Source organism: Pelophylax lessonae (genome assembly GCF_965119305.1).
Source record: "Pelophylax lessonae genome assembly, chromosome: 1".
Taxonomy (NCBI): Eukaryota; Metazoa; Chordata; class Amphibia; order Anura; family Ranidae; genus Pelophylax; species Pelophylax lessonae.
The window spans coordinates 575405308-575420820 of NC_138768.1; the positions used below are offsets into that span (position 1 = coordinate 575405308).

The window sequence follows — 15513 nt, forward strand, 5'->3', positions numbered from 1 at the left end:
CAAAACTTTAAACTTCTTCTGGTAAAGCCATTCCTTTGTTGATTTTGATATATGCTTTGGGTCGCTGTCATGCTGAAATATGAAGTTCCTCTTCATGTTCAGCTTTCTAGTAGAAGCCTGAAGATTTTGTCTCTGCCTCACTGTGGGTATGGTGTTCTTTTAATGATGTGCAGTGTTGTTGTTGTGCCAAACATATCTTTTGGAATTATGGCCAAAAAGTTCAACCTTGGTTTCATCACCCATTTTTCTCACATGCTTTTAAGAGACTTCAGATGTGTTTTTTTTGCAAAATTTAGCCGGGCTTGGATGTTTTTCTTACAAAGAAAAGGCTACTGTCTTGCCACTCTACCCTATAGCCCAGTCATACGAAGAATCACATTGTTGCTGTAAGCCTCTTGGAAGCCTCCCTGACCAGTTTTCTTCTCGTCTTTTCATCAATTTTGGAGGAACATCCAGTTCTTGGTAATGTCACTGTAGTGCCATGTATTCGCCACTTGATGAGGACTGTCTTCACTGTGTTCTATGGTACATCTAATGCTACCCTGGGTTGGGGGCGTTACCGAGATGACCCACAGGGACCACCAAACCAAGGGAAGGTCTGAGGGGCCGTATCCACCCCAAACTTATCCAGGGGGAGAGGGGGGGGGTAAGCTACTCACGAACTAGGCGGGCACCACTCCAAACAGAACCTCCTCACCATCGAAATGGGGGGCTGTCAGCAAGGAGGAACAATGTGACTCAGCCTGAGACCCGGCCGTATGCGACCTCGCAAGGCATTTAACTCGCAGGTCTGCCCCCGTCTGGTGGGGCTATATCGCAGCCGACCAAGTGCAGAGCTGTGGCCTGCGTGCGCTCGCTGGCCAGACCAGGGGGACCACTGGAGTTAGATATCCAGCCCATTGCCCAGTCTGGCAGTTGATTGTAGATCTCGCAAGAAAAAAAAACCAGGAGAAAAAAAGCCATTTAAAAGAAAAGAATTTCCAGGACCAAAGATCCCGGCAGGGATCTAGGTCCTTACTCCTGACTAGGTAGAAAAAAACTGAAGGCCTATAACAGAGAGGGGGATGTGTACCACATAGGATTGCCCATAGGCTTAGCCAAGACTTTTTTCTGCCTAGTGTCCTACTCCTGTAGGGGGCAATATAACCATGTGGTTCTGAATAATGGAGAGCTGTGTCCGCCAATGAACTAAGAGAAAACCATATATATTGATGCTACCCTTGGGATATATTCAAGTAAAATCATCAGACTGCAGAATTGACAGATAAAACATTAAACATTTTTTAAAATTAATATTTAGTTGTTTGCAGTCAAGCCGATGCATATTTATTTTGGAGTTTTAAAGCAAACAGCAAGCTCCGTTTTAGCAGGTGATCTTTGCTCATTTTTCACTGATTAAAATGTTTCAATAGTAACATATATTACAGGTTAACTACTTTTGGGCGAAGAATGTCTATGTGAAAAAAAAGAAAGAAAAAAAAAACGTCTACTGATTAATGACTCATTGTAATGTTATCCACATAAGGCCTTTCATACAGGCAATCCGATCATGTCCACCTATCAGTTTTTAAGGCGGACCTGATCGGACCCTCCAGTCTCTTCTATGGAGCTATGGATGTCAGCAGACACATGCCTGCTGACACTCGCCGCCATCTGATCCGATCCTGCCCTCCAAAAAAAAGACAGAAAGAGGAACCGATTCACCATCTGTCTGGCAGATCGGATGGCATCAGATGAAAATAGACAAGTGGTCTGTTTCCATCTGATTGCACCATCGATGAGAGCAGGCTGTGTCTGTTCCGCTCTGCACAGTGGAATGGACACAGACCTGTCATCCGCCTGCTCAGCAGGGATAAGCGGAGAGATTCCCCGCTGAGCAAGCAGATCCCGCTTCACGGAGACACCCATGTGAAAGGGGCCCTAAAATGTTACTGCTATGAGGTGCCAGAGACACCACTGTTACAGATGGCAACTCCAAGATACATCAAGAAAAGCAAATTGCAATATTCACCACATTTTCTACATCAATAACAGCTTTGGCACCAAATTTCCTTTCTGCCAAACTGTAATGGACAGGCTGACACAACCTCATCACCTAAAAGGCCAGCAGCTAATTTGGCTTTTAAGCAAATCAAGTAAATAAAGCACAAATAAAAGATAGAAAAACTCTGGTAACACTTACAATCATGAAGACAAAACATATTGTCATGAGCAGGTTAGCTACAGCAACAACATCTTGACCAGCGGCAATAGCCAGAGCCATGGATGTAGCAGTGTAGGAGATCATCATCAAGGTGAACATCATAATGAAGAAACATTCTGCCGTACGTTTAAATCCTGCAAAATGAAAATGTAAAGTCAATGAAGGCAAAAAAAAAATCACAGACTTTAGGATTCCAGAAAATTTCAACAAAAATCTACATGGGAAAAGCAGCAAGATAAGCTGCTCAAGTCAAACATTTTTATTTCTTACTTAGAAGCATTTAACAAAACCTCAGTAGAATAGTTCACCCTAAAAGAATCTTACCAATCATAAAGTAGATAACACAGGTAAAGATAATGCTTGGCATTGTCCTCATGGGAATCAGATCTGCCATCAACTTGGAGAAAAAGTATGCTGATAATCTGTAGTAGCCACTAATGTATTCATGTCTGTGAAAAAAAAACAAGCATACATTTGAATTCACATGGAAAAGTATATAAATATACTATGCTAGATAACTACAGTATTTACATTTTGTGCTTGGAATCATGAAATAAAGCAATTGTGGAAAAACCTTCAGAAAACAAATCTAAATCATCTCAGGTCACATTTCTGACACATGCCTTATTAAAACAATCTGCAACTTGTAAGACAATATGGGCCATGTACGCTGATCAACCATAACTTTAGGACCACTCACAGGTTAAGTTAATAACACTAATCATGTCAGTACCATAGCATCAGAAAGTCAGAGTGATATATTCGGCAACAAGAAAACATGTTGTCTTTGAAGTTGATGTGTTGAAAGCAATAAAAAAAAATGGTTAATGGAGTTTGTTGTGTATGGGACTGTGTAGCCGCAAACTTGTCAGGATGCCAATGCTGACCTGTGGCCACAGCAAAAAGTGCCTACAATGGGCACATGAGCATCAGAACTGGACAACTGAGCAAAAGAAAAAGGTAGGCTGGTCTTATGAATGATGTTCTCTTTTACATCATGTGGATGGCTGGGTGCATCGCTTACCTGGAGAAGTGAGGGCACCAGAATGCAGTATGGGAAGAAGGCAAGCTTGGGAAGGCAGCATGATGCTTCTAGCAATGTTCTGCTGGGAAACCTTGGGTCCTGCCATTTATGTGGCTGTTACTTGACATGTACCACCTACTTAAACATTGTTGCTGACCAAATAGACTCTTTCAAGGAAACTGTATTTCGTGATGGCAGTGGCCTCTTTTAGCAGGATAATGTGCTCTGCCACTCTGCAAAAATGGTTTATGAATGGTTTAAGTAACACAACAAGTTTGAGGTGTTGACTTGGCTTCCCAATTCTCCAGATCTCAATCCAATTGAGCATCTGTGGGATATGTTGGAAAAAAAACAAGTCCGATTTATGGAGGCCCTACCTCACAACTTTCAGGACTTAAAGGATCTGCTACTGACTGTTTGGTGCCAGATACCACAGCACACCTTCAAAGGTTTAGTGGAGTCCTCGACAGATCAGGGCTGTTTTGGTGGCAAAAGGGGGACCTACCTAGTATTTGGTGGGCAATTATAAACCTATGGCTGGTTGCTATATGGCTGCTGAGCATGTTCTGTATACTACAGAACATTTAAAAAACTACAATAATTTTTGTACTAATAAATTGTGCAAGCATGTATTATGAATACACATTTTAAAGTGATCACAATACTCCCACCCACACTTAAAAATGACTGCATTAGAAGGTAGGGTCTGCATTATTAAAGCTGCATTATGTGATATAGCTTGATTCACCAATGGGAATAGATTAATAATGTATGGAATTTATAAGTGAAGTCTATTTATAACATGGCCCAGCATTTATAATAGAAGCCCTGCTAGTCTCTCTCCTTTTAATTGTCCTTATGATTTTTTTTATATTTTTTATTATTCTTAAACAACTATCCCATCCTGGGCTCCCCATCCTTAACCCTGCATATACATAGGGAACACAGGCTGACAAGTGCTATTTTATTTACCATATTCAGTACCATACCTAATATTGTATTGTGCTCATTAAAGAAAGCAAAGAATTTTAGAAAGCCCCTAAAGCCTGGTACACACGAGCTGAATATCGGCTGGTTTAAAAGAAACCATCTGACATTTGGCCATGTGCTTGGAATCATGAAATAAAGTATGTGTACACTAGCCTGTCTGACAGAAGCCGGCTGAACGGGTTTGCTCAAAAACCAGCATCCAATCAGCACCGCCAGCCAATGGCTGCGAGCGCTGACCGGTGTGTCCTGGTGGAGTGGTTGTCCCCCTGTCAGAATGTAAATAGCTCAGCAGGGAGATTGCGGTACTAACATTGAATATTTAGTACAGCAAGCTTCTCATGAGCACATCTGTTTTTTTTTCCCACTCAGCGCTATGGGTTGATAAAAAAAAAAAAAAAAATGTTCCATGTGTACCAGGCTTTACTCCCAGTTCTCTATAAAGATCACTTTATAATTAAAATCACCCTCATTTCCCAGTGATTGCAAAACTATGGTTTGGGAAAGCTGTTGAACCGATTCACTATTGCCTTTAAACAGTGAAGTAATGGATGGGTTTTGTATACAGTGTGCTGTTGTTGAACTTGCGATTGTCTGAATGGAGCAGTCCTTAGATGGTTCAGTTCACAGATACTGTCCAAGAGGCTCTGTATCTTAGGATTGCGGTGATTGGTTGCTCTAGAAATTAAAATAACTAAAAAAAATCCATCCATGGTTATTGAGCACATCTGGCACTTGGAAGTGCATGTTGAGGCTCTGAATTTGTTGCCCACATAGTAAAAGTGTTGCTCAGAATCTTGTACCTCTTGCCAGAATGATTTACCATAAAAGTACATCTTATCACACACAGCAGGGTAAGTAATGTAATCATTCTACCACTGGAAAGCGGCAACAGTAGAGAAAGTCACTCACATAAATATCTTCTTCTCTACAATGAAGAGTTCAATTGCTGACACACTGCTGAAACACTGATTTGTAGTTATAAAGAACAAGGCTCCAACTCTGAAAATAAAACACAATATCATTGTTAATAAGCAATTAAATCAGCCATTTTCCACCTTCATTGTTGTTTGAAATAACACACCACATTTTTACTTGTGTCTAAAGTAACTACCTAGAACTAATAGTGTTAAAAAGACACTATGGAGAGGAATTCAATAAAACTGCTGCAACACGTTTCTGGCATTAATTGCTCGTTAATGTATTGCACCAAACGCAAGAAGCATTTGCAACGTTTTTTGGTTCCGACAGCGACTCGTGCACCAAATTCAGTTAGTTCTAAAATGTGCCACTTTTAGGCTCGGTTCACACTGATGCGATGCGGGAAGGCTGCGAATTTGCAGCCTGTTCCCGCATCGCACACGCACCCCCGGCAGTTCACACTGCCATATGCGATCCGCTGGGTGTGTCAATGTAATCTCAACGACACCCCCAGTTTGATCGCATATCGCAGTGCGATCGTGCAGTTCGCACAGGATCGGATCGCACAAGTGTGAACCGCTGTGCGATCCGATCCTGATGCGGCAGCAAAAATGCCTCCTGTGCGTGTTTGCTGCGGGTGCGATGCGAATTTAGCCATACAAACTGTATGGCTAAACTCGCACCGCACAGCTGATCGCATGTCATGTCGGAGCTCCGACATGACATGCGAACCCCGCACACGCAGTAGTGTGAACCGGGGCTTACACTGTTTTTAAAGCCGTGGTGTGTGAACACACTCGAACTAACACCAGGTGAATAAAAAAGTGCACACACGCAAACATGGAGACACAAAAAGTGCACAGGGTGTGCGAAAAGTCCACCTCCGAAGAGGACGGACCCTGACCTTGATCCCCCGGGGCGCAAGACTCCTGACAGGGACTAGGGTACTCAGTATGGCCTGCCCGGCCGAAAACAGGCAGACCCCGTTCTCCGGGGGGGGGGGGGGGGGGGGGACTGCCGAAAAAGCCCACCCCAAGTACTAGGTGGGGCTCCCCCGAAGGGAGACCCCATGAGAGAGGGCGAACTAAGCCTAAAAGGCCATATCCGCCCCCTCCCAAGACTTTCAAGGTAGGCCCAAGGACCCACACCCTACTCATCGTGAAAAGAAGTGAGAAAGCAAAGGTGACAAACTACAAAGAAAAAAAACACACAAACACACAGTGAGGAAAGGGAAGTGGTGAAAGTGCATAGTGTCAAGGTGCAGGACCCTGACAGGCCCTTCTGCCAGGAATAAAAAATTCCTCTGGTCCCCGGCCAAAAGGCCCGTCCCAAGAGGCAGGTGAGAAAAAAGTGTGTGTGGTGCAGTAACCAAGGTGCCAAAAACTCAAGGTAAGCTCCCCCACCAGTGAGAATTACGGCACCCCTTGGCTGCCACCCCAGGGGCACATACACCACGGGCTTCTTTCGGTCCCGGCCTTCGGCCAGACCAGCGTAGCCCATCCCTACCAGGAGGCATTGGAACTTAAACAGCTTTGGGAGAGCCTGCCTTCAACTGGGGACAAGCCTTTTGCAAGGCCAGATTCAACCCAGGAGGAAAGGCCCTCCCACCACCGTCGCTATTCCTTACCAATTACATCCAGGAACAGTACTAACCAGAAATTGGCGAAACACTGAAGAGGAAGTGCTAGACCATTTAAGACTCTGGCTGCTGCACTCTGTGCATAGAAGCAAATTCACCTATTCAGTATTGTAACCGTTGCTGCTGCACTTTAGTATGTACAAAAAATACAGTAATAATTAAATAGGGAGTCTTCAATTGGGCTTATACTAATTGCCACTTACATTGAACAAGCACCTTCAAATACTTGCACATTGGTTACAATCATTGTATTGCATTCCGCCCTGGAACCACTAAAACTGGCACTCTGATATGGAAAGAGAAGCCACCTGTTTGCTCATGAAAACATATGCAAGAGATTGAAACTGACATTCAAGTACCAGGAGCTGCCTGCAAGTAAACCCTATTGGCATTAGAACAGCCTTTTTCAATCAGGGTTCCTTCTGGGTTTTTTCATGGGTGCCTTAGCATACAGCTAAAGAATTGCCACAAACTGCCCAAAAATTGTCAACAAGCCAGCGAGTGGATCAAGCCTGCCTTTTTGTTACACAAAGCCGCAGGTTTTTATTGTGCAGCATTACAACCTTGAGAGAAGTGCATGCCAGCAACTGACATCCCAACAACCAATGATGTCATGATTTTAGGACGATATTAGGCACCTGCATAGCATCCTTGTTTGCCCCTTTCCATTAGCACTGGGGTCAAGTTACCAGAGACAGAAAGTAACTGAGTGAGAAGAGAAATGCTGGAATACTAGTCTGTATCACTATACAAAGAGGGAGTAATAAATCAGCTCTAATGTTGGTTGGCCCAAGTGTGTGAATGCTGCAGTGATATGTAAAAAAATATTAATGCAGTTTTTTACATTTTAGAACGGGTTGCCTCAAAATTGTGCATAATTTTAAAGGGTGCCTTGACTGAAAGAGGTTAGGAAGCACTAAATTAGAATAAATGTAAACTTGTCCCTAGTTTACTTTAAAGTGTTACTAAACCCAGAAAAGTAATATTAGTCTGTATTTGCAGTAAAGCAAGCTTGTTATACTCAATGTGGAACCTAAGGGGTTAATCCTCTGCAATGTGTAAAAAGGCTGTTTGATCCTGTGTTCTCTGTTCCTCCCCTTCTTCCACAGTCCCCAATCCATCTGCTGAGGCTTGGGGACAAGCTGCACATGCTCAGTTTGTTGTTCATTGCTAGAGAATTTTTGTTTTTCTTGGGAGGTCAGCACAGGGCCAATCAGCACTGTCCAGACAGAGGGTCAGGGGTCCTGCAACCTCATAGGACAGTCAGAGTAGAATGAAAACTCCTCCTACAAGCTTTAACACTTATAGAAATCACAAGACTGCTCTAACTGCTGATGAAAAAAGGTATTTAGCAGTTTACTAAAACTATTGCATTTCCATGTTCTGTGTTCTACCCACCTGTTTTGTATTCCATTTTGATCATTCTTTGCATCAAAGAAAATAGCACCAACAATCAACGCAAGAATAGCAGTGACCATTATCTGTTAAAGAAAAAAAAACAAATATTCCTTCAATTAGATTTAAGAAATAAACAAAAGTGTGATTTATTATGATTTAAAAGTTAGATTTTAGCCTCTTTATGACCGCACTATAGCCGAATGATGGCCACAGAGCGGCTGCATATTGCCAGGAGGCATCATATGACGTCCTCCCATGATCATGCTTCACAGATCGTAGTAGAGCCAATCCACAGCTGCTCTTTACCTTGTGATCAGCTGTGTCCAATCACAGCTGATCACAGTGTTAACAGGATTTGACAGTTATTGGCATCCCTCTCCTTACGCTGACAGCACATGAGAAGAGCAGAGACGATAACTGGCAAATCCGCATGAGGACATCTACACTCCTAAATAGGACACTGATCATCAGTGCCCTGATTATCAGTGCAGCCCCAACAGTGCCAGCCAGTGCCCATCAGTGCTGCCAATTATTGCCCATCAGTGCTGCCAATCATTGCCCATCAGTGCTGCCAATCGGTGCTGCCTCATCAGTGCCTCTTCATCAGTGCCTGTCAGTGTCGCCTATGAGTGCCCATCTGTGACACTTATCAATGCAGCCTCATCGGTGCCTCTTCATTAGTGCCCATCAGTGCCACCTCATCAGTGCACATCAGTGAAGGAGAAAAATTACTTATTTACAAAAAGTTATAACAGAATCTAAGAAAAAAAATTTTTTCAACGTTTTTGTCCTTTTTTTGTTTGTTTAGCAAAAAAAAAAAAAAAAAAAAAAAAAAAAAAGAAACCAGTAGTGAATAAATACCACCAAAAGAAAGCTCTATCGGTCTCAAAAAAAAAAAAAAAAGATACAAATTTCAGTTGGGAACAATGTTGCATGACCACACAATTGTCAAAGTGTGACAGCACTGAAAGCTGGCCTGGGCAGGAAGGGGGTATAAGTGCCCAGCGGGCAAGTGGTTAAACATAATTAAAACATACACAAAGAATAAAGATGCCTAATTGTATTCACCTACATGGGGAATAAATGTATATTATTAACACACTCTGTAAAACCACTAAAGTAAACTGTAGAATAAATTAGATGACTATTCATGACAAACCCAATCAAATTATTTATTAAAATCACGTTTGCAGCTTTTTTCAATTTATAAAACTAAACCGCAAACAACATTTGTCAAAGTTAGTGGTGTTCCAATTTAAAAAACTGCAAACAGGCAACTATTAAAACTAAAATTTAAACACTGCTTGTAGAACTTTAAGGATGAAATGAGTTCTCTTGCTTTGTATCCAGCAAAATTAAACACAAAAGCTATACAGTATTTACTAGCTGTATTTTTGGCATCTGCTGCTAAGCAGATATGTAAAAACTGAGAAAAATCCAGTATTTGGAAACACTAAGCAAAGCTCACAATAAAAATAAAAAAGCTTAAGTACTTATTGAACATTTGCTCACAGCAAAGCATGGCCTATTGATGATCAAGTGACAATGATACAGAGGAACAAAGAAGAAGATTAAGAGATTACATAAAATGATTTGACCTTAGATGCCAACTGGATTGTATAAAAGATTGGTAAAATATTTTAAAATGATTGGTATCAGGCTGATCGTTTAAGTACAAGCTGTAAGGATGCATTAGCCCCTAATTCCCTAATCACTGGAATAAGTGGGACTGTATTACTAAGAACCTGCCGAAAAGATCAAAGGGCACAGATTACTGAGCCATTAAGCTAACTGTAGTGGAAAACAAGGATCATATCAGAACCAATTTAAGTCGGATAGGATGAAATGGTTTTAATGAACTGTGTACCACGCGTAGAAAGCCTTGAAAATCTTGTGCTAATGAGGTGTCGGGTACATTAAAGAGAGAGATGCATTCAATGCAAAATCAGGCAGGACAATTAACTCCAATACTAGGAAAGCTAATTCTTGTCACAAGGTCCAGTGTGTTCACAGCTCTTTTTTGGATGAGAGACAGACATCCATTCAACATCAAAATTCCAATATTCCATTCACCCCAGTGACTGCTGTGAAACACGACTGTTTGCTGGAAGAAATAATTACCACTGGAAGGCTTTCTGTGCGTATCCATTAAATTAAACTATTGCTTATATAAACAATTAATACTGGTTAGGAAGGCTGCCCATCAAAATGATGGTCAAACAGTAAGTCATGGGATTTTGTCTAGAGCCAACAGCTGCTTGCTGATTGTGTTTCAGACAGTCACATTTTTTAAACAGTCCTGGAAGCTATGCCATAAATTAGAATACATGTAAAGGCACTGACTATATTATGTGTCCGATTCTTTTGCTGTAAATGGCCAAAGGTTCTCTTTAAAAAGGGATACCAGGATGGCAGCAATTCGTTCACGAAATCCAAAACTAGCTGATTTTTTGTTTTATATGAACCTACTATTCAGGAACACAAGACTGAAGAACTAAAAGTGGCAGACCAATTTTAGATCTTCAGAATACAAGTGTAACTATAAATGGCAATGGTAAATGTTTGAAACAGGTGCTAAACTGAACTGAATTTTCCACTGCACGGGTCCTGGACCCAGCTAGCCTGGGTCCAGGACCGAGACAAGAAAAGTATTGGGGATCCCTCTCAATGCGGATTGCTCTTGATAAAATTAGCCAACCTAAATTCTTATGATGCGCCTCTCAAAGTATGACAATATATCCCTGTGTCCCAGAGCATGGGGTGCAGGCTTATCCAGATACCAACCCAGAGGGCTAGTAAGCATAAAAGGGAAAGGATCATCGCTACTCCTGATCAGCCCAGGTGAATAAAATGTAAGTAACGGCCTTAGCCTACATGTCTGGTCAGGAGTAGTGGTGATCCTTTCCTCTTTACACTTACTAGCCCTCTGGAAGTAGTAGCGGGGTTTTATACGCATACACAGGGACTGCGTTTCGTCAACAGTTTGTGATCGGTCTCATTTATTGCACTGCAGTATAGTTTATTACAGGATAGTAGGAACATCTTGAATGATAAAGTGTGTACAGTATGTTGCACAAAAAAATAACATGGTTGGAATTTATGTTCTTTTAAGAGGTCAGCCAAAACAACAAAGATTAGGACATCTTTGTTTGCTGGACACAAATATGCAAATACAGGCTTAGGGAAAGCCAACAGAGCCCATCTGGAGACATCCATGCTAGTAAGGAAAAATAGTGTAGCATAGGGTCTTTATCAAACCTGTAAGCTTTCCGAAAAAGCCCATTCATGCCATCACTTTATACATCAGGTAGTACAGGACAATCAAGTCGTCTTTTCCAATATGCCATGTGTAAACTACCCACAGATTTCCAACATTTTGAGTAAATCAGTTTTAAAATGGGGATGGAAAAAGATAATCCACTTCTGAGCACAATGCCTATAAATGACTATTTGTTGAATACACATTATTTTGAGTTTTAGGGTGCAAGTACACAGTCATTTTTTATGAATGGTGAAACTTTCCAGTTCTTTATACATAATATGGTAGCAAGTAAGCAAAACACAAACATTAGTGTACCACAATTTTATGTAGCACTATTTGTTTATTTTTTTTAACAAAAGGATGGGTGCTTTGGGGAGGAGAAATAAAAGGTTTACCTGGGCTATAGATGCTTGTGGATTTCCAAGGAGATTTTTAAAAGTCCTTTTAGAAACCCACTTAAACTGGTGAAAGAAGGAAGTGTTATAAGTGATCTGTCGGTTAAAGAAATTGGTCTTCACTTTTTCACCGATAGACATTTTCTCCAACTCTGCCTTGGTCTCTTTGTAATAGCTGGTATTGCAGAAGTCCCCAGCTAATTTTTCCACAACTGTTTGAGAGCCACCATCATTTACTTCTTCAGTACCTTAAAAATCAAAAGCACATTTACTTAAAAGGCACCTTTCCTTAAAGCAGCAGTCCAGACACCGTAATTATTAGTTCAGCAACTATGGAGGCAGGGAATTAAGAACTTTCACTTATACAGTTACTGCACATAGTTAATCAGGTTAAGTTTAGCCACTTATAAAAATAAATTGTGCGAGTACCAAACAAATTCCCTTCCAAAATCAGTTGAATGTCTTTCTTCCTATTTTTAAAGATATATCCCAGGGATTATTGCAGAGGGTCAAAGTTGACAATGTGAGGTATGACACTGGAAGGAAATTCGCTCCACAAAACACTCAACAAGCAAGTCTCTACGGGAAAAGGGAGAGGCACTGATATCAATGGAAGGCTTCACCTCCAGCGTACAACCTATGCTATGTTGGAAAAAATGATGCCCCAACACTACAGGCCATAGAAATGGAAACCCACATCTGGACCAAGAATTAGTGCTTGATATGTCAGGAATGCTACCTGTAGAGTATTAATGTAAAAAGTAAGGCAGTTTGATTTGTGGTAAGGATTTTTACATAAGGAAAATAAAATATGTCTTGGCCTAGAATTAAAGGGGTTGTAAAGTCAGAACCCCTCATGCAGCAGCCCTCCTCATGCTTACCTGAGCCCCCTATCCATCCAGCGATGTCCAAGACTGTCTCAGCCGTCCAGGGCTACACTCCTCATTGGCTAAGACACAGCAGAGGTGCCATTGGCTCCCGCTGCTGTCAATTAAAGTCAGTTAGCCAATGAGTGGGGTCCGAACTGCAGCTCCTTATCTGAATGGATACACAGAGCTGTGCCTTGGCTCTGGTGCCCCCATAGCAAGCTGCTTGCTGTGGGGGCACACAAAAGGAGGGAGGTGCCAGGAGAGCCGAAGAGGGACCCGAGAAGAGGAGGATCCAGGCTGCTCTGTGCAAAACCAACTTTACAGAGGAGGTAAGTATAACATGTTTGTTATTTTTAATGGAAAAAAAAACAAGACTTTACAATCACTTTAAGCCTCGGTTCACATTACTGCGGCTGCGGTGTTCACATGTAATGTCGGAGCGCACTGCTCCTTCATTACATGCGATCGGCTGTGCGGTGCGAGTTTAGCCATACACTTTGTATGGCTAAATTCGCACCGCACCCGCAGCAAAGACACACAGGACCCTTTTTGGCAGCCGCATCAGGATCGGATCGCACAGCGGTTCACACTTGTGTGATCCGATCCTGTGCGAACTGCAAGATCGCACTGCGATATGAGATCAAACTGGGGGTGTCGTTAAGATTACATTGACACCCCCAGCGTATCGCATATGGCAGTGTGAACTGCCGGGGGTGCGTTTGTGATGCGGGAACATGCTGTGGATTCGCAGCCTTCCTGCATCGCATAAGTGTGAACCGGGGCTAATACTTTCTTAAAGATCACAGTGTCCCAGGATACTTAAAGCACCTATTGTCTTTTCCATAGGAAAAGACTGGGCACACACTTGGTGTTCACTTAATGGTTACACCGGTAAGTTTAAAAAAGAAGGATATTTATACCCGAGGAAAGAAAAAAAAAAAAAAAAAGATATATATAATATTGCAGCTGTCCGGTACTTAGATGTGGTGGCTGCATTTTTTTTTTTTTTTACCCTTTTAGTCCTTTATTTTAACTTGGTAATCCTGCCATTAACATACTTCCCGTTCTAGGGCAACAACCATACTGAGCAGCGTGGTCACCCCAGGGTAGCGAGTGTGTTAAAATAACATAACACTGTGCTAGAACTACATAACACCTCTCTTCTCTCTTGAACAAGGGTGGTATTTTGTAGTCCAGAGATAGCAGGGAACAATGCTAAATGATAACAGTCTGGTGGCAATGAGTAGAGAAAATTACTAGGGCACAAGATTTCTGGCTGGATGAAGAGCTCCTTTTTTTTTTGCACTTGTCAAATAGATATGATAATAATAATAATGATGATTTAACAGACTATAATGGAGCAAGTAAGAGGAATTTATTGTTAGAGTTTACATACACTTTAAGATGCAGAGAACCACATATGCAAAGATAAAATCAATGTTACTGGCTGACATTTAATAGCTTATGCGGTAAAACAATCCTGAGAAAAAAATCAAGAGTTTTTCCAGCAATTTGTATTATTACTACGTCAGCAAGTAAGATGGGAAAGTTTTGCTACAGCAAGATATTTGCCCTCTGAATAGGAAAAAAAAAAAAAAACAAATAGAAAATTCTGCAAGCAACAAACAAAATAAACAAAATATGCTAGGCTTGATTTACTTTGTGGACATATCTTTCTTTTTTTTTTTCCACCAAGCTACAACTCGTATAACAGGAGCAGGCAATAAGACTAGTGATGCTTCTTTTTCTCCTACAGCAACAGTATTTTATTAAAATGAAAACAATGAAATTTGTTTAACACCTTTAAAACATGTTATATTAATGTAATTACATACATGTGTGACTTACGGGGTTAAGCAGTTGAAGAATTAAATAGTAAACACATCCTTTACCTAAATGCAGCATACTTTCATATAAATTAAAAAAGTGAATTTAGAACCAGCCTAAGGCCTAGTACACACGGGGAGAATGTCGGCCGGTGTTCTGTAGAAATAGCCAACTCATCAAAATCTCTAACCATGTCACTTCCGATGCGGCCGAGTCACCACTGCGGATGCACAGATCGTGGGAGGTCGAGGAAAATAATAAAACACTGCCACGTTGGTACACCTAAAACATTTGATTCCCTGCCCCATTGGTAAACTTATTATAACATGACGGCCTGTTGGCAAAGACCCTTTCATATAACTATAGATGAAGATTAGCTGGTCCCAAATTTACCAATAGGACGGGGAATCAAAAAAGTTTTAGGTGTTGCGTCATGTTAGTACACCCAAAACTTTTCTGTTTTCCCCTCCTATACGTAAACTCCGGAGCAGCTGATCTTCCTCCTTAGTTCTATGAAAGGGGGTCTTTGCCGACAGGCTGCATATTATAATAAAATTCTAGTGAGTGGATGCTGTTTACCCAAGTTTACTAATAGGACGAGGAATCGGAAATGTTTTTAGGTGTACCAACATGGCGGTGTTATATAATTTTCCTCGACCTCCAACGATTTGCACATGCGCAGTGTTGACGTCTCGCCAGCTCACCGTGACGTGTTCGGAGATTTTGACAGGTTGGCTATTTCGGCAGAACACCGGCATCAGCCCATTTCTATTGAACATCCGGGCCTGTGTATGGCAGCCAGTCCGACAGAAGCCAATGGATGAGAGCGCTGACTGGAGTGTTCTAGCGAGGGGGCCATCCCCCTGTCAGAGGACAATAGCACAGCAGAGGAGATCGCTGTACTAACGTCAGATTGTTAGTGCTACTGGGTTGAATGAAATAAAACTAGTGGCGTATATGAGGCGTTAGGATGAATGAAACCTCTACC

At 41.6% G+C, this 15513-nt stretch overlaps 1 protein-coding gene across 1 annotated transcript in view; it reads right to left on the reverse strand.

Annotated features, from left to right (window-relative positions):
* Positions 1 to 15513, reverse strand: part of ABCG2 (ATP binding cassette subfamily G member 2 (JR blood group)) — a gene marked incomplete at its 5' end in the record, with an annotated part of 62350 nt that overhangs the window by 12578 nt on the left and 34259 nt on the right. Inside the window, 5 exons of the mRNA XM_082272093.1 lie at positions 2183 to 2337; positions 2528 to 2652; positions 5127 to 5216; positions 8173 to 8255; positions 11830 to 12077. Of these exons, the coding sequence (XP_082128219.1) occupies positions 2183 to 2337; positions 2528 to 2652; positions 5127 to 5216; positions 8173 to 8255; positions 11830 to 12077 (701 nt within the window). The remainder of the gene's footprint in view (positions 1 to 2182; positions 2338 to 2527; positions 2653 to 5126; positions 5217 to 8172; positions 8256 to 11829; positions 12078 to 15513) is intronic.